Here is a 20,755-nt window from a genome sequence, read left to right on the forward strand (position 1 = left end):
GCTTCTTTACTGAGAACGGTCATTCACAATGGATTTGTGCGAAATAACAATTTAGGGATATTCATTCTATTAAAAGCGTTTAAAAGTGAATATGAGGATAGCTAAAATTTATTATTAAAGGCTGATCCATTTCGAGGTTTCTAACATTCTTAAAGCAAAAAACCCAGAAAATTCAATTCTAATGCAGAATGTTTATTATCATTTGAGAGAACATTCTTTGGCAAGATAAACTTTTTCAAATGTTGGCCTCGGCAGAGGGTCCCTCCGTTGAGTCCAACGTGAACAGATTTTACCATCCCAAAACTTGAAATTATCTGCTGAACGAAGTATTCTCTCAATAAATCCAATGATTGCTGCGATGAGTGGGAACTAGGGGCGTCTAGTTGAAACCAAATGTTATCGGGATCCTAAGCTTCAATTTCAGGCATCAAATAGTCGATTATCACCAAACCGTTGTTTTTTTTTTGAAAAGGCAGCTCTTGAAACTCTTCAGGTTGCTCTTCGTCCCAAATACAACCATAAATTTTACATATGTATCCTTTAACCACAGCGCATACTAGCAATAATCATTTAAGTGTGAACGGACCGATGCCAAGCAGAGAACTTAGGTTAGGTTATGTTAGGTCCCAACAGAGTAAACGCACTTAGACTATTAAGGACAGCACTTTGTGATACCACAGACTTTACCACCTCCATTAGATTTAAGAATCGACAAAGCGTTTAGAATCTACCACAAATCTGCAGAGATTCTTACTTCTATATCCGTTAAGTCGAATTAAGAATGTACAAATAAGTAAGATCTAAGAAATTTTTGCCTCGATCTCGCACAGGCGAGGCATTCCAGAAGTAATTGGGAACATTTCACTTCATACCCCTCCAAGCAGTTATAATTGCACACGAAGGTAACAAGTTCCGGGTTTCACCATTTGTATTATAACCTAAAACTAATGCGATGACCGATCTCCAACCGCGGATACGTTCCGCTCTGCTGCAATAGCTTATTGGTGATCGGAACTTCAGGTGGCTGTTTCTTAAACCCAACTCTCTCGCCGCCGAAATTTCTTATTCGTCTCGTAACTAATTTTCACGCAAGCATTTAGGGATACAATTAATTTTTCCCACAAGCCGCCGAGATGCAAGAACCATTTAAGTCAAGTTCTTCACTCCAATCAACAAGGCCACCAACCGGTCAGTTACGCATGCACATAAGTAGCGTGACAAAACATTTCTGAAATCAATGAATGAAAATCCTACGCACACATATATATATATATATATATATGTATGTATGTGAGTCTTCTCACGCATGCTTGAAAGTTGAGTGCAAGAATGCTTTGCCGGCCATCCATTGATGCGAAGTTGGAGGGCAAAGTCGAGTGTGTGCGTGTGTGTGGTGAGCGAGCGATATTGAGCAAACGTAACGGTGTTGGCCTACGCGCCTCGCACCGTAACGTTTACAAAATGTTGAACAACAACAAATAGAAGCGCAAACAACATAACTTTCTTACATGCAATCCAATGTGTGTTCAACGACAAACTCACAAACTCAATGACCAAAGTTGTAATGACTGCTCCATATGGCCCGGTGTTTCAAGTGCCTTAGGAATCTAGTTTATTGTTTGCCTATTTATATAATGTTGTTATTGTTGTTTGTTTCGTTTATTTGAGGTGTGCGTACACACAATTTACGTGCGACTATCTTACGGATAATGCATTACTTACTCATACTCATATGTACATATGTAAGTATATACATAGGCGTTTATACCTTGGGCATATATATGTAAGTACGAGGGTAGTCTATACAGTATGCGACTCTTAAGGAAAAAAATTGGAAATATATTTTTTGAATCTTTAACCTATTAGCTCTATAAACTTAAACTGGAACCATCACGGTTTTCCCATCACCTTTTTTCGGGTTAGGTAAAAAAAGTGTTCATGGGATCGCCACTTTTGACAAATATCATCTGCGAAAAACTGATATGAAATCGTCTCCCTTTTAGCTTTTTTATATTGGGTAAGCTGAAGTGCGTTCCACTAATACACTCTCTGTTGTCAAATTTACTCTTTACAGTATTTATTGTTTGTGTCCAATGGATTATTATTGGACCACCCTCGTATTTCTTTCTCCATACATGCTTTGGCGTTGAACATGCTTTTATGAGTACTTCTAATGTTGGCTTGTCGTCCGCTTGAAACTCAAGCAGCTGCCACAGCACGGTGTTCAAGTTAGAGAAGATCCAACGTTATTCCAGCATCAGCAAAAAATACAAAATTTTCTAACAAGCGCCGGAACCGAGGCGATCCCATCAGATCGTTTCGATTGTATATCCGCCGAGAAAGAGTTTCTCCTTAAAGCTATTACACATTCGGACGCAGAAACGTATTGTCTTCCATTTGATAAAATGCATAAACATGAGCTATATATACTAAAAAAGTATTCTCCAGTCAAAACACGTGCCGAGATTTAAAGAAAGGCAAATGACATAATGAAAAGAAGAACACAATTATTATTAGTGGCTTTTTGCCCTCTTAACTCCATCTATCTACGTCTACTAATTAAAGTAAGTTCAACCCTATAGTCATCGTTGCCAACACATAAACGTCCATAAATCTTTCCCAACAATTTGTCGAATACCCCGAAAGTCGACTTGTTGGATGTTGAAGACGTGTCCACGACAGTCCGACCTACCTAACCGGAATATATTGTAGTTTATATCCGATCCAGAAATGTCAAGAATGTCAAGCGGCAACAACAACATATATTATATTTTCTTTGACTTGTCGGTCGCCATTTTCCTACCTACATTTTGAGTCATGTAGTCATAAAGCGCTAGTTTTGTCTATCGGTCGATGCACGAGATGAGCGTACGCGAAGCTCTTTGCAAAGGACAAAGAGAGGGCTGCTATATATATTTCTGGCCTAGGCAACACTAAGTAAGCCCTCGTAGCTATTATAAAGTTCCGTCAGGATCGGGAAGGACCTCTCTGAGCCATTCGATACCAAACGAGGTTTCAGACAGGGTGACTCACTATCTATCACTGATGCTGGAAAAAATAATACGAGTTGCAGAACTACATAGAGAAGGTACTTCTATATATATAAGTAGTTTCGTATACCTAGGAACCCGCCGGTTCCTGAGTGATTTGGTAAACATTGCTTTTTAGATAGGCTTCAACATAATTTTTAGTGTCCGTTCAAGCAGATTGATTCTCATGGAACTTACTATTAAGTCATTAATTTAACCTGTATTTTCACTAACGGTTCCCACTGTATATGCCTTCTGTTGGGGGTACCGCTGGAAGCAGTGAACTATGCTGTATATCTAAGTTATGGCGTCGTTGGAGTGATTGCTGAGCCTATAAACATCTGGCAAAGTGTTGAGCTTTTCATATGTGCGTTGGAGAATGTCTGCTGCTACCGCCTGCCACAACCCGACTAAAACGCCACCAAGTGCTCACTCGCCACGTTAGAAGAAAACACAAACAACGAACGAGAGCAAATCAAACAAAAAATCAAAGCGAAAACCATTGAACGTAGGCATGTTACGTGTAAATATACACAGACATACATACATACCTGCGCGTTCGAATCAACAGTGTCAACAGTTGATGTGCCTACCATTTGTTGTTATTAATTATATACATATATTTGTTGTTACTACTGTTGTTGGTAATGAGCTTGGTGGTTGGAGCATCTCGTTTTGTTTTTGTACTCTTGCCGCTGCTGCTCTCGTATAAAATACAAATGCAAATAAAGTAGCGTGACGCTATTCAGTTTGTTCGTGACCGTGGCCGTCGACTCGCCATTCCACCATTCCAACTATTCGCCAAATGCTGGTGCGGAGCTTTACTTTGCTTTGGGTAAAACGCTTTGGACAGCGCTCACCGCTTAGCTATGCTTTGATAGTTGGCCGCCTGTTGAGCACATTTGGCTTTGAGTAGCAGCGGAGTCGAGTCGTGTTGTAGTCGTCGTCGTCGTCGTCGTTGCCGGTTCAACGAGCCAAGAGTCGAGTCAAATCGCACAGTAGTGACGTCGCTATTGAGTCGCTTCGTTTGGACGCGAAAAAATCTGAAAATTTATTGCTTTTAAATTATTATTTCCACAAACACAGACACACACGCATATTTGGACGCGTATTTCGTTGAGTTCGCTGCGAGCGTGTAAACCTTCTTCGGTTTTTATTTTGTGCGTATCTAGTTGTGTTTTAGTTTTTTGTTTTGGGATTTCTCGTTTTTGCGTCTAAACCCATACAGCATATGCTTGGAGTGGACTTTCAAGATTGTTTTCGAAAAGTTTTCGCTATTTTTGCCATTTGCCGGCACTCGTGCCTAGAAGCTGAATTCTGTAGAATAAAAAATTGCTTTATTATTCAAACTGCTCGGTCTCAGGCATAAGGCATATAGAATGGTATAACATGCTCAGCGCTAGCAGTCGGTATTTTATGCAATATTTTATGCCAAGTGTGTGACTTAATGATTCTCGCGGAGTATGTGGCGTGTTTATTTAATTTGTGATATTTCAAAGTAGTCGTGATTTGGCGCTTTAAATGAATTGAGGCGCGCTTTCGAAATATACCGGATAAGAGACAGTGATTGCTGTGTATTTGAAATTATTATAATTATTGTTGTTGTGCTGTGAAGGAATTAAGAAATATTGCAAAAATGAGCTGCGCTACGGGCACAATCAAGTACTCGCTATTCCTGCTGAATATGCTGTGGGCGGTAAGTTGATGGAATTGGGGGAGGATATATAGTATGTATATATAAATATAAAATACATACTTATATATCCAATAGGGATCTCAGTGGAAGTTAAGTGTGAATAAAACCCAAACAACTGTGTCTCGTATCTAAGGAAAATATTTTATACTTTAACCGTTGTAATCGGCAATAGAACTAAAAAGGGGGTCGAATTCCTTAAAATTAGTATATAGGGGCTAGACCAAGATCTGCATCGATTTCATAGTCAACTTTATACTAGAATAACGAAAATTATTAACGCGGTATGTTTTCAAAGTTTCCAAATTGTTTCCATTGTTTACTTTGTCTATAGTAGCCGCTAAGGTTAGATGTATTTTTATGAGCAATTTTCATTTGCTCACTTTTTCATTTCATAAGCTCACTTTTCGTTACGTCTTCGTGAAAGCTTGTCCAAACAAAAATACTGTAAAGATGCCCTAGACTCCAGGTTCGCCAGACATGGCTACGTGTGACTTTTTCCTATTTCCAAAAATAAATAGAACCTTAAAGTGCCGTAGTTTCACAAGATACGATAAATCGGCCAAAGAGCCAAAGGCTATCTCAAAAATCGAGTTTCAGAAGTCTTTCCACGATTGAACGAAGCGCTGACATAAGTGTATATTATCGAATGGGGACTATTTTGAGAGCAACAACTGAGTGAATGAACACATTTACTATAAAACAAAATTCCCGTTATTTTTTGAACTCACCTCATAGTTAGGGCCTATGGTTCATCGACGAATTTCACACATTTTCGACACCAGTATATTCGAAATAATCGGTTTCTTTAATTTTACTGAGATATCTTAAATATTAACCGATAGTATAAAGTAAAGCGGAAGTTCGGAAATCATTTTTATTAGATATATAGAGATTAGGCGAAGAATTAAATTTATTTGATTAATTTTCATTAAGAAATACAGTACAATTCCGATAATCCGGACGGATAATTTTAATAAATTCTAATTGTGTAAAGGGTTTTACATTCGTAGTTTAGATAATACGATATATAAAACACAAGATATAGCGATAATGAATTACATAATTCATATCTGATTTAAAATTTTGGTTCAAAATAACTTGTGATTGACCTTTAACTTAATGAATCACATCATTCATTGAGGCAGGAGCTTGGCCTTCCGCTTCAACTTTATGGGATCCAATTCGTCCTGTCTTTCAAACCAATTAAAAGCAACAAATAGAGCTTCCAAAACTTTTGCGTGAGATGGTACTCTTCATCATCTTCTATCTCCTTATGGTTCAAATCGTCAATAATTTATTCACATCCAGAGTTCAGCTACCTCTTAATATTCTCTTCATCGCTCCCTTCACCAATGCTAAGAATTGTCATTGCTTCTGGTATTTATTTAAAATCGCCTTATGGTTCAATTGAATAATTAGATAGAGTTATGTATATTTAATAAGTTATTCCATGCCCTTTTAATGCTTGCGATTCCACAAAGTTCCACATATAACAACAACCGAGGCGAATGTGTTCGGATAATCGCGATTCTACTGTAATGTAAATTAACTGTTATTTTTGGTGATTGAAAGAGTAGTCGGGTTCCGATAATTTCTAGATGAGAGAGAGCAATTGACGTGTGATTTATTTATTGAATCGAAAAAGGGGAAACTTATTTCTACCAATTATTGTACGAATATTGAGGGAACATAATTAAAGTTAAATTAATAATAAAAGTAAAAATAAAATAAAATATTTATATAAATATACCGTCTTCTATAAAAACTTTCTGAAAGAATTATAACGATCGTTTATTCCTTATATATGCATTGAATAACCCGTGGGTCGTATGAGTAACTTTTGTAAGCAAATAAGAATAATCGCATAAAAGTCATAAGTAGAGTCTTGGGTTTCTGATAATGGATTGACATACTTTGAGTAGTTTTTGAAAACTTATAATAATCGAATAACGAATTTTGTAAAACAGAAAACAAATATATTATAATATTACTCATTTACTTGAATAGTGTCATAACTCAAAAAACAAGATTTTTGAGTTGAGTATGCAGAAATGTGCGCAATTTCATCGTCCATATTGTATAAAAATTTCATTCCGATGCGTAGGAAAATAAACAGTTAATATAATAATATATAAATTTGCATGAGTCAATGCTTATTGGCCGTTTATAGAAATTAGAATAAATTACTCAATTGCAGTCAACGTTTTTTATTACTGACTAAAAATTACACGCCGTAAAATTGCAATAAAGAGTAAAGAAGCGTAAATACTTTAATTGTTAAACAAAAATAAACAAGCAAGCCCAAAAAAGCGCATAATTAACGGCCGCTTACTCAACAAATCCATGCTCATTATCTTCTGCTGCTGAATAAAATGAAATTAATAATTTTTTTACACGCACAATTTCCCTGTCGATGTGCCTATGTTACAAGTATGTATACCTAAATTAAAAATTATGATTATATCTAACTTAGTAACGACCTACCGCACACATTAACGCGCCGCATGATAGGGTCACGAAGACCTTGCCGCGCAATGCGTACACACCTCTCAATAAACATGGACTCCCATGGCAGCGCGTTGTGGTGGTGTTAACTTACTTAGCTGAAGTGGAAATGATATCATCTCTGTGAATTTAAACGTAGTAAGCTTACCTACGTTGCTACCTAGTCACAGCGTTAGGAAAAGTCTTTTGGCTTCCTTTGCGGCGCACTCAACCCAACCTCAAGGCGTTAAAGTTCACTGCGGCTCAGTTGAGCTCGTCCGGTTATGACGCTTTTGTGTCTTTATTTATCTATGATGTATATGTATAAATAACATACATATATATATGTACATAGTTGATGAATATGTGTGTGCACGCATTTGTCATGTTTTTTCCTCGTCAATATTTTATTTTAATTTTCTACGTTTTAATTTCTTTGCTTGTCGCAGCATATTCTTGCGGTTACTGCCAACATACTACTCACGCATAAAGTATTGGTCATAGATTGTCTTGGTTACCTATGGCGTTAACTGGATTAACACCATTAGCTGTTGCTGTCATTTTGGCTTAAACAGTGAAATATTATCCACCCAATAATATGAGTATATTGTGTTGTGTATAAGTATTAGGGTGGGACCACAATTTGAGTTTTTTGGTAGAGGCTAATACTTAGGCTTATATGGTCTTTAGTTCCCTTAACGCATTATTTATATTGGCTTACTTTCTTAATGACCATCTTTGATATAGTGAACAAGAGCATCTTTAATACAAGAAAATTTAATAATTAGTGGCGTGGTTAGAGCTATAATATTTGTGAAAACTTGAGAGGTGCTGGATTCTAAAAGGACTCAAACTACAGAAAAGCATATCCAAATTGCATGTATAATTCATTTCGTACTAAAAGGACACTAAAGCTCCGGTTTTCTTCATAGTACAGACCATAAATCTCCTCAAAATATCTATTAATCGCTTATTGTACTTGATTATTAAGCATTATTGTTGAAAAATGTGCTTTAAAGGGGTGTCAACTACAATTCATGATTTCAGCCTTTATTTTTAATGAAGTTTATATATTTATAGTGTGGCGTTGTTAGGTTGAAATAAATGACAGTCTGAAAAGTGCACGATTGTAACGGTTTTCCAGCTTTTCAATGCTAATATTATAAAGGGTGATTTTTTAAGAGCTTGATAACTTTTAAAAAAAAAAAAAACGCATAAAATTTGCAAAATCTCATCGGTTCTTTATTTGAAACGTTAGATTGGTTCATGACATTTACTTTTTGAAGATAATTTCATTTAAATGTTGACCGCGGCTGCGTCTTAGGTGGTCCATTCGGAAAGTCCAATTTTGGGCAACTTTTTCGAGCATTTCGGCCGGAATAGCCCGAATTTCTTCGGAAATGTTGTCTTCCAAAGCTGGAATAGTTGCTGGCTTATTTCTGTAGACTTTAGACTTGACGTAGCCCCACAAAAAATAGTCTAAAGGCGTTAAATCGCATGATCTTGGTGGCCAACTTACGGGTCCATTTCTTGAGATGAATTGTTCTCCGAAGTTTTCCCTCAAAATGGCCATAGAATCGCGAGCTGTGTGGCATGTAGCGCCATCTTGTTGAAACCACATGTCAACCAAGTTCAGTTCTTCCATTTTTGGCAACAAAAAGTTTGTTAGCATCGAACGATAGCGATCGCCATTCACCGTAACGTTGCGTCCAACAGCATCTTTGAAAAAATACGGTCCAATGATTCCACCAGCGTACAAACCACACCAAACAGTGCATTTTTCGGGATGCATGGGCAGTTCTTGAACGGCTTCTGGTTGCTCTTCACCCCAAATGCGGCAATTTTGCTTATTTACGTAGCCATTCAACCAGAAATGAGCCTCATCGCTGAACAAAATTTGTCGATAAAAAAGCGGATTTTCTGCCAACTTTTCTAGGGCCCATTCACTGAAAATTCGACGTTGTGGCAGATCGTTCGGCTTCAGTTCTTGCACGAGCTGTATTTTATACGGTTTTACACCAAGATCTTTGCGTAAAATCTTCCATGTGGTCGAATAACACAAACCCAATTGCTGCGAACGGCGACGAATCGACATTTCACGGTCTTCAGCCACACTCTCAGAAACAGACGCAATATTCTCTTCTGTACGCACTGTACGCATTCGTGTGGTTGGTTTAATGTCCAATAAAGTAAACTGAGTGCGAAACTTGGTCACAATCGCATTAATTGTTTGCTCACTTGGTCGATTATGTAGACCATAAATCGGACGTAAAGCGCGAAACACATTTCGAACCGAACACTGATTTTGGTAATAAAATTCAATGATTTGCAAGCGTTGCTCGTTAGTAAGTCTATTCATGATGAAATGTCAAAGCATACTGAGCATCTTTCTCTTTGACACCATGTCTGAAATCCCACGTGATCTGTCAAATACTAATGCATGAAAATCCTAACCTCAAAAAAATCACCCGTTATTTCACCACGATGGGTCTTTTGACTTAAAAAAAATGTATCAGTCTGAGCACTTTCTTTTAAACAATAATTCTCTCGAAGTATGAATATTAGAAAAGTCACTGCGAGTCAGTTTCGCAGAATACAGGGATGCTGGAAGAAATAGAAAATACAATTCCTGCAATTTTTGTCGCTGTTGTCATTGATTTGTGACACGCTTAATCGGTCGACTGTGAGTTGAGGCCGCACCCACTTGGCGTGGAGGTTTCGCATGTCCAAGTCTAAAACTTTTTTTTATATTTTAATATTATAGTATCAGCTATCTCGATAAATTTGATTTTACGAAGTTTCAAAATAGTTTTGCGGATATGCATTCTCCTCTGTGTATGTTCCCTGTTCGAAATTATGAAAGCTAGCTTTGCAGAAACCAGATTATGTTATTCAAGCTATTTTTTGGTATCAGCAGAGATTTAATGGGTAAATTTTCAGTACGATGTTCTCGATGTATAGTTGTCGTGGCTGTAATTTAATCTTAACTGCTTCGTTTTGATTTGAGTACAGGATTGAAGAGTATTAACATAAAGAAGGAAGATTATATCTGTATCTAATACCGGTCGGTCTGACCTAATGTTACCGGTGACAGGCTCAAAGCGCTTGAGCGATACATAAAGGTCTTCTTTGTGATCCATATACCCTATTCAAGAGTTTTTTGTCATCACAATGGATCGGTGCCTTCAGCTGTCTAAGTCGCGAGGGTCAGCCTTTGAACCTAATCTAACCTAATACACTTGTAAGGTTATGCGATGTCGTTCAGGTGAGAGCAAAGAGCCAAAGCGGACTTTCTCGGAGCAGTAAATGTTAATTAATAAAGTCATAAAGGCTTCAATCGTCATTACGTCAATTACTGTTAACCCTTGAGGGTAGGAAATAATCAATTTGTGATTAATTTACGAATTTGAGGAGCGAGAAGATGCATCTTCTTTTAAAAATTTTGGTTTAGCTTGTTCATACTCCAACTATTAATTCATTAATGCCTTATTAATTATTCAAATAAGAATTCCAAGAAAACTGATGATGTGACCAGTATCTAAGAACTTGAATCTTCAAGTAGCCTTGAGTCATACACTAATGTACCATTGTCTGTTGGCGTAAATTGGGAAACTTTGTGTGTATGAATAATCAATTCTATAAATCAAAGTCCAATCAAATGCAAAAAAATGCGAAAGCGTAATTAAGTCGGCATGCAATGAATTTATATTTAATTATACATATATAGTTTCTGAAATACTTATGTAATACAATCACTTATAGAACATTTCCGCGTTAATTGTGTCCACTTTTTGCTGTCTCGTTGTTATTAATTTATGCATATGCCGTTTAAGCATAGTCATTGGAATTATCATATTATCTGCTTACAACTACAACAAATTGCCGCCATACGCCCCCAATAACAAAACATGCACTCTTATATAAGTACCCACGTATGTATGTATGTAAGATTGTACTTGTATACTCCTACACCCCTACATAGAAATTCATTAGCAATTCATTTTGGCACACGTTAGAGCCAAGTTGTTGATTTGCCGTCATTTTCTTTTTGTATCCGTGCGCAAGAGTGTTACAAACAAGTTTATTATGGTAATGGTCATTTAACGGTTGTATTTAACGACATAGTCAATCGAGAAATGTATGTATGTACAAGATTTATATGTAAATTATTATATGATTTTTGTCAGGCACACCTTGATCTTTGACCATGCGCAGAATAGTTTGAATGAATAGAAATTCCGTTGGAAGAGCTTTCAAAAACCAGTGAAATCAGAGCACATTTTTTTATAATTCTTGTCACGAACTATTTTTTGATTGTGAAACTCTAATTCCACCAGCTTCTTAGAAAATAAAAAATATTCAACAATTCTCTTCGAATTATATGTGGAATATCTTCTTAATACTTTTCAATATCAATTGGTCTACAACTTTGCTTGCGTTGTTTTTTTGTAAATTTAAGTTTTTTTTGTATAAAAACGGTTACAAATGTCGATGAGCCTCAGCCGCACTTTTCTTGGAATTAGAAAAGAAAAGCAAAATTTCCCGAATTCGGCTCAAAAAGTGACATTTTCAGTTGAGAATAAGTTTGGGATGCAAACAGATCTCTACAAACATTTTGTTGGTTTAATGTTGACACAAATGTCCAAGATCGATATAAAAAAATCGATTTAATCGATCAGTGCTTGACCCTAGAGACATCTATTGGAAAACGGCGGAAGCAAAATTGTAGACCTAAAATAAAAGTCCCTATCAGTTCTAAAAAAGATTATGTTGTCGTAATATCTTAGACTATTGAATGATCTCTTTATCTCTCTCTCTCTCTAGGAGAGAAATGTTTTGTGGAAGATTTATGGTTCTCAAAGGCGAATACCGCAGACGATGGAACGATGAGCTGTATAAGTTATTCGACGACATAGACATAGTTCAGCGAAGAAATAGACAGCGGCTTCGCTGAATAGGCTACGTTGTCCGAATGGTCGAAAGCACTCCAGCTTTGAAAGTTTTCGATGCAGTACCCACTGGCGGAAGAGGAAGACCTCCACTCCGTTGAAAAGACTAGGTAGAAAACGACCTGGTTTCACTTGGTGTTTTCAATTGGCGCCAATTTGCGAGAAGAAGAAATGAATAGCGCGGTACGGCTATAATCGTGTAAGTGGCGCCTACGCCAATCAGATGACAAGACGAGGTCAGTAGCTAATAAAAGTCTGGACTGCCGGTTTTTACAACTTAAATGTAAATAGCGCTCGAAGTATCATTTTGAGGCCCTAGTGACTAGACACTTAATTGGGTCTAAGTCCATTTGAAATAAAAATCAATTTCCTAAAATCTGTAATGCCCGTTAAGATACTAAACTCAATGAATTTTTACTTAGGGTCTTTTAAAAGGGTTTTATATAAGTGTTCCATTTTAGCATCGTTAGACAAAGCATCGGGAGACAAAAACATTTTAAGACCCCCTCCGATCGTCTTCTATAGTAGTAGTGACGTCCTCCGTCCAGTTGCCACCCCGAATAAGATTTTGGCTGCGTTAAGTAGAAAGTAAGAGGTTCAGATGCTGACGTTTCACTGATTCCCATTTGTGAAAATGAATTTATATTTTCAAATATTTAAATACTCTCTAAAATCCCTTAAAAACTAGAGTATAACAAGTAAGGAAGGGCTAAGTTCGGGTGTAACCGAACATTTTATACTCTCGCAATTTATTGATGTAATTTTATAAAGACAACACAATTCGACCCATATATTCGGCATAAAGTTCAATAGAATAACGAAAATCATCATAAATAGTATATGGGGACTGAGGTAATTCCTAAACCGATTTCACTCATTTTCACCACCAAGATACAATGTATCGAAGACTATACGATCACTTAATTTAATATTACTTATAATTAGGTATATAGGATCTGGGGGAAGTTATGACCCGATTTTTACCATTTCAGGTACAGAGAGAAACTGTTATAAGAAAAAAATTCAGAGGGAATGAATTACATTAAAATATCTGAGAGATTTACCTATATTTTCGGTGAAAAATTAACCTTAGGCACTGAGTACTTCATGTTTGATATCAGGGGCCTTGAAAAGTCATGGTCCGATTTTGACAATTTTTCCACAAGTGATGTCACAGCTCAAATACAGTATTTGTGTAAAGTTTTATTCCGCTAGCTTCATTGGTTCCTTATGAATACATTATAAAGTGAACGAATCAGATGGAATTCAAAATTGGGTTATATGGGAAGTAGACGTAGTTGTGAACCGATTTCGCCCATATTCCACCCGTGTCATCAGGGTGTCAAGAAAGTGTTATATACCGAATTTCATTGAAATCGGTCGAATAGTTCTTGAGATATGGTTTTTGACCCATAAGTGGGCGACGCCACGCCCATTTTCCATTTTGTAAAAAAATCTCAGTGCAGCTTTCTTCTGCCATTTCTTATGTAAAATTTGGTGTTTCTGGCGTTTTTCGTTAGGGAGTTAACCCACTTTTCGTAATTTTCAACCTAACTTTTGTATGGGAGGTGGGCGTGGTTATTATCCGATTTCTTTCATTTTTGGACTATATAAGGAAATGGCTAAAAGAAACGACTGCAGAAAGTTTGGCTTATATAGCTTTATTGGTTTGCGAGTTATATACAAAAAAACTTATTTGAGGGCGGGGTCACGCCCACTTTTCCAAAAAAATTACATCCAAATGTGCCCCTCCCTAATGGGATCCTATGTTCCAAATTTCATTTTCATAACTTTATTTATGGCTTAGTTATGACACTGTATAGGTTTTCGGTTTCCTCCATTTTGTGGGCGTGGCAGTGGACCGATTTTGCCCATTTTCGAAAGCAACCTCCTCAGGGTGCCAAGGAACATGTGTTCCAAGTTTCATTAAGATATCTTAATTTTTACTCAGACAGACGGACAGACGGACGGACAGACATCCGGATTTCAAATCTACTCGTCATCCTGATCATTTATGTATATATAACCCCATATCTAACTCTTATATTTCTTGGTGACACAAACAACCGTTATGTGAACAAAACTATGATACTCTGTGCAACAGGTTGCGAGAGTATAAAAATTCGGTTTCGCTCGAGATTCACCCAACCTTATTTGTATTTTAATTTATAAATTGTTATAAATTGCGTGCACATTACATGAAACCTAATATGTGTTAAGTAATTGCTCACATCGTACAGTCGTGTGCAATCACATTAGTTGCGCCATTAGTCAGTACGGCCGTGTCCAGCCTAAACGCCGGAATGCATGCGAGCTTTGTTGCTGGCCCATCTCAAATGTCTTCAACCCACAATGTTTATCATGCAACATGGCTGTGTTTGAGTGAAATTACCCAGTGTGGCGTTAAAAATTTATTCACACACGCCTGTCACTCAGCCGCTACTCCGGTACCCTGCCTTCTCCGTTGTATCTTATAGACAGCGGTAAACTTAGAATCGCCAAGATTTGCGTTATAAACTATAAATACTGTGATTGATTCAAGAATCTGTCGGCGTCATTCAAGTTTCCAAGCTTTAATTATATAAAAGTTGTTTTTTTCACATGGGAAGTGAGACGAAGCGGCAGTGGTAATGAAAAGATTTACGGCCACGGCTTTATTGTTGTTTGACTTTAATTGTCGTTTAATTCTTAATAAGCAGCTTTATGCCAATAGCGTTCTAAACAAAGCTGAGAATATTGAATCAATTTGTAAAGTGAATAATGGACTCAGTTGCTTAGCAAACAAAAGCTTATAGACACGATATGTGTAGAATATAATCACTGCTTCTAATTTAGAAAGGTACTCAGACTATGAATCATACAGAATTTAAGAAGATCAATTAGAGTTAAATAGAAGAATAGTTTAATATTGTCGAGTCTAACTGCTTTAGTCTTGTTTGGTTTGGTAATTTTTTAGCTAAAAAATATTAAGTATTCCTATGCTTTGAGGAGAATCTAAGATCTCTGGATCTTTCGTTAATCCTTCTATAGATCATTTCCAAATTATTGATTACAATTAACTCCCATAAAAATAATGTTTAGTTATTAATTAGAGCAAAGTTTGTAATGAAGCTGGAATTATTTTTCGTCTACCGATCAATAACGATTCTGTGACCTAGAAGCGGAGACTGCTGAGCATCTACTCTTTGATTGCCTTGCGAATGCGAGGAAAAGGAGTCAGGCAATAGGGACCTTTCATCTCGAAAGAGATAGTATCTTCTAGATTATCCTGGAATGCCTCTAAACTGCATTGAGGTAATGTGCTGAAGTGAATAAAATTGGAAATTTGTAGATTTTTGTTGAAATATAATTTCAAAAAGGTTCATCTTGCCTTAATAGTTGAAGTACGCTCTGGACCCTGCGGAATAGGCATAAATGCCATGATGAATCCTGTCGGACGCTAAAGGAAGGCGAGGTAGTAAGATCAAGTCATTTCCTCCTGCACCGTAAAGCATTTGCAATATATAAGAGGGTCTTCTTTTCGATTTATACTCAAGAGTCTTCTTGCATTACAATGTCCAAGTGCGTACCATCGCGAGGGTCAACTTCTGAACTTAACTTAAATAAGCTAACTTTTTCTTCAAAAACATTAAGACAGGAATCGGTATCAGTTGTGGTAATCCCGGTAGCTCGAACTGGTTAAAGCTCAGCTGTCTACAAATTTACTGTTATAAATAATAGAAATCTACTTATATTAGCTGTTTGGAACCGATTCATGGCTGAAACCTGTTACGCTCTCGGCTTTTAAGCCATTGTTATGGAATTACATACACTTAAGATTGTTGAGAATTGCACACACTTTTTTGAGTCGAATGAAAAAAATTCTCTAATCACATGTTCGATATTGAAAATTTTTAATTTAAATTTCTAATTACTCTACAACTTACTATTACTCTACTATTGTATTTATATTATTCATATTTTCTTCCAGATCTTGGGTATTCTGATAATACTTTTCGGTGGCCTTGGCTGGGGTGGCATGCCGCAGAATTATGCCATTGGCTTCATTGTTTTGGGTGGTGTGATCTTAGTCATATCATTCTTCGGCTGCTTTGGTACAATGCGCGAATCGGCGCGCCTTCTGTGGACGGTAAAAATTAATTGTATTTATAATAACTTTCAAATTTGTTTAATAAAATTTAATATCTGTATCTATGTAGTATGCCATTTGCCTCTTCGTGCCGATCATTGTAATAGTGGTGTTCATTTGTCTGAGCACGCGTGATGTCTTCAAACGCTACGCCATGGAAGGCGTGGAAGCGCAATGGCGCCAGGAGCTTTTGCAGCCGGGTGCCATGGACTCAGTGCAGTCGGTGGTGAGTTAAATGAAGTTTAAACACTTATTTTTAATTTTATAATACTTCTGTTTTAAGTACGCCTGCTGTGGTCTCAACTCGGCTGAGGATTACATACGTATTATGCGTGCGCCACCAGCCAGTTGTTGCAAAGACTCGAATTGCATTAACCCATTGAATCTCTACCTCACTGGTTGTCTGCCGAAGGTGGAAGAAGCTTTCGCTGATGAGGCGACCGTAACGTCATACCACGAGTATGGCTTGTTGGCCTTTGCTGTGAGTATAACAGTGCTTTCATCACATGAAAGTTTTAATAAAATTTGTTTTCATATTAAATATTATTTGCAGTGCCTTATTCTGCTTTTGACCGTCATACTGGCAATACATTATCAGAACCGCAAACGGCGTTTTAGTTATTAAGCTTTTGTTTAGCGATTGTGAAAGCTTAAAAGCATTTGAGTCTCACTTGTGTAGCTTTTATTGGAATGTGAAACGATTTTATTACAAATAATATTTTTATTACAATTAAATTTATTAATAGAAACATATTTGCATTTAATATTATAACATTAATAACTAAATGTGTAGCTTTTAATGAATGCTTTTATGCAATGTCACATGTACCTCCAAGCCAATCGAATAAATATCTCTAATATATTTATGAACAGTGTTAGATAATATATATACTATTTAAAAATATATTTATTTATTTTCAACTCAGTTGAATTTACTGTATATGTGTTTTTCTTATAAAATATTTACCGTAATTTAGTTTTGTACTTAATTTAGTAGTTTCGGAGAATTAAAGGAAAAATCGTATTTTGTTAAATAGTGAAGAAGAATCGATAAGAGAGCTGTTTGATATAGAATGTTTATATTTCCCGTATTTCTTCGCCGAAAGTTCGATTTCAAAAGAGTATATTTCGTATTGCTTTGTATCATATAACGGTTATAAAGATCCATGAAGAAGTGAACTCTGGAGATCTGGTCCGAAGTATACATTAATTTGTTCAAATAGATGACTATAAGAATAATATTATCGCTTATATTATATTTTTCGGAACCATATTACGCGAAAAATTTCGTTCAGAAAACATCATTAAAGACAACTGAGAAAAAATGACCGATTATCGAAATATAATAAAAAATATTTAAAAATTTTCTCATGAAATTCTTTAGCGACAGCGATCTTTAGAAAAATTGTTTTTTGGGGTCTCATAGGGGTTATCAACATTTAAACGTAGCTTCATTGCAAAATAAATATTAAGTTTATATTTTACGATGTTTTTAATTCAAAGAACTCACTGATAAATTTGTGAAATATAAACAAACAGCAAAAAAATTCATCACAGATAGATAAGGAAGTTGAAGTCATCTCTTGGTAGAATATTTAAATAATACATACAGTAGCACTTACATATGTACATATTTATTTCTCTTTTCATTAAGAATATACAATTCGGAACAACATTTGCTGTCTAGGAATTTCAGTTGTAACAGTACATATGTTCACTAATTACAACTTTCGCAGAGATAAGAGACACAACGCAGGTAAATAACTCCGGGTTGACAATTTCAACATGCATTGTTTACCTAATTTGTGTAACATTAAGTAAATAGCGATAAAATGTGATAATTTCGTGGGATGATTTAATGAAGGTCATTTGAGTAACTTTTGGAAAATAATGGGCGTAAATTGGAGTTAAAATAAGTAGAATAAGAATGGTAAGTACATAGTACCATAATTATCGATTCATTTTATTCGCCTAACGGTTATTTTATCACCATTGTAACGGACGCTTTTTACAAGTTTGACTATTCTGCAATTAAAAATTAGATGAGGACGAAACCTCTCGAATTTGACTGGTAAGCGTATATAGGGTATTAAAACATACTATCTTAAGTGCACTATCCAAAAGCTTTCAAAGCACACCTATCAAACTCGTCTTGGTTTATTCGGGGATCATGTTTAAATATAAAGCTCTTATCTGCTTAGGATGACCGTATGAAAGTTAAGCTAAGCTAAACTAAGGATATCAAAATGAATCATCTTGATTACGTGTTCTGAAAGCAATAACTCGCACGTTTCCTTATCTTTATCTTTATATTACTTTAAAATTTATATTTTTACAACTAAAAATAAAATTATCAAAAACTCCGCTACTTTCGGAGCTTTACTCTCTCAAGAACAGTATAAAGAGCTAGAGAAGCTTTGCTATTTTGTTGTTTCTACTATTCTTTACTGCTTTAGTATATTTGCTGCTAATATTGTCACGCTTGTTTTTTTCATGTAAAACCTTAAATTCGACTGTTAATTAAAAAGTACAATTAATAAAAAAATATCAATTCATCACAATTATAGTAGGTGTTCAACAAAATCAATAAATAATATAACGATAATACGATAATATATGACTCACATTTGCTAATATTAATGTAATCATTGTGTGATATCAGCAAAATAATTAATTAAAAACTGTTTTATGAAATAAACATAAGTCCGTCTGTCATTCCGAATGGAATTCTCGCAGATAATAATAATAGATACTTTTTTATTAGTGACAAAGCAAATATTAAATTAATATGTTTGTATATTACTAACGTTTATATGAGAGGGAGGCACAGAAATGGAATGCACATATGTATTTTGTAGTTGGACATAAAAACAAATATAAATTGCAAATCTGGCGGACTGTTTCGATAACTGTAAAATGAAGTTGATTTGTATAACTGACACTCTATTGTAAATATATCAAGGAAACGGTTTCTGCATATCGTTACAGAATATTTGGTATAATGAAAGCTGTGTCTAAAAGGGGTACCACCCGATATGGACTGCAAACGATAGAAATAGAGAGAGTTATTTTACACCCTGTACTTAGTAGGGTTGATTTTCACCAAAAAAAGTTGAAATATAACAGTAAGTGGATAGTTTCGTTATTCAACATTCCAAATCTGCTCTCTAAGAGTAATGGTTAAAAGGAAAACTCATTTGAATTTGGTGTCACAACAAAAATATTTAAATTATGTAATTATGAAAAAATGCTTCATATTAAACAAGGCTTCAGACAAAGCTAATCTAACTAATAACGCTACGTAGGTCTCGTTTTCCTTAGTAAGATTAGAAAATTGCATGCATTCAAATCTGAAAGTAGTAGAGTATTTTAGCGCGTTTGCTTTCGGGGAAAACTAAATAACATCGATTATATATACAGGCTTGAGTAAAAAGTCAACACCTTTTAAAAAATCCGTGTGAAAAGACCGCGTTATTATAACAAGAACTTAGTAGCGAAAGCTTCAGTGAAAGCTTCATTATATTATTAGACGCATTAAAGCATTCTTCAAACGGTATCAACATCTGGAATTGAAATCCAACATTATATAACCATACACAACTAAACCCTACATTATTATCATACATATATTTCGAACATATGTTCGCCTCACATGCACATCTGCAAATCACATCACATTAAGCCTTTTAATGAGGCTTTCCGCTTTTATTAATTACTAATCGCGACCTTTAACAATTTCATATCACATAAATTGCGCGTTAATGGAAATACACATATGCTTCGTATATAAGTTTGCGCAAAAAGTCGCCGCTTCATGCTATCAATTAAAAAAGCTCAAATGAGTGTTTTCTAAAGCTTTCTCACTTAAATACTCATACTTATAGTAAACTCTCCTGGCAAACTCTCATTTGGTTGAGTGCGCGTTTGTGACTGAGTGAGTATGAGTGTGTGGGTGTCTATAGCGGCAAAATGCGACTTCTAACATCTGGTTATGTTTGTTTATTATTGTTATGTTATTGGGTTACGTTTTTTGCCTTGCCATTGATGCTTTGCCTGCAGCTGCATTTCTTCATTTGCATGTGGTGGCTATTGGAGGCGTTTTCTTGCAGTTTATTTATTTTTTTTTTTCGTAAATAAGCTAATTAAAGTTTGTGAGTATGTTTGGTGCCCTTTCGATTTCCTTTTAATCTTCGAGTGGTCGTATATGTAGTCCTGTACATATATATACAACTACACATTAATGTCTCGATATGTCAGCATTTAATAGTCTGTACGTGATTTTGTAAATTTGTGAGAGCAAATATTAGATTTATTGACTTCTTTACAACGTAATTTGCTTAATTGCTATTTCCATTAGGGGTTTACTCATGCACTTTTTGCCATATTAGTTTCGAATGACTCACTTATTGTTGTTAGTTTTTGTATTCCGTAGGCCTATTAAAAGCTCATATTTGTTTTGAATGAATTC

The 20,755-nt window shown here is 35.7% G+C and overlaps 1 protein-coding gene across 1 annotated transcript; it reads left to right on the forward strand.

The window, feature by feature from the left end:
* Window positions 1–3,787: 3,787 nt before the first annotated feature.
* On the forward strand, window positions 3,788–17,227 carry LOC105209869 (protein late bloomer). The gene is made up of 5 exons (XM_011180518.3): window positions 3,788–4,725; window positions 16,129–16,287; window positions 16,358–16,513; window positions 16,571–16,768; window positions 16,841–17,227. The coding sequence occupies exons 1-5, from the start codon at window positions 4,666–4,668 to the stop codon at window positions 16,910–16,912; spliced, it is 645 nt and encodes a 214-aa protein (XP_011178820.1). The 5' UTR covers window positions 3,788–4,665; the 3' UTR covers window positions 16,913–17,227.
* The last annotated feature ends 3,528 nt before the right edge of the window (window positions 17,228–20,755 follow it).

The sequence above is a fragment of the Zeugodacus cucurbitae genome, chromosome 6, assembly GCF_028554725.1.
Source record: "Zeugodacus cucurbitae isolate PBARC_wt_2022May chromosome 6, idZeuCucr1.2, whole genome shotgun sequence".
In the NCBI taxonomy this organism is placed as follows: Eukaryota; Metazoa; Arthropoda; class Insecta; order Diptera; family Tephritidae; genus Zeugodacus; species Zeugodacus cucurbitae.

Bases quoted from the DNA above. Each gene is read 5' to 3' on its own strand.
- LOC105209869 (XM_011180518.3), top strand. From the start codon at position 4,666: ATGAGCTGCGCTACGGGCACAATCAAGTACTCGCTATTCCTGCTGAAT. The intron at 4,726-16,128 runs GTAAGTTGATGG...ATTTTCTTCCAG, and splicing joins TGCTGAATATGCTGTGGGCG to ATCTTGGGTATTCTGATAAT. The intron at 16,769-16,840 runs GTGAGTATAACA...TATTATTTGCAG, and splicing joins ATGGCTTGTTGGCCTTTGCT to TGCCTTATTCTGCTTTTGAC.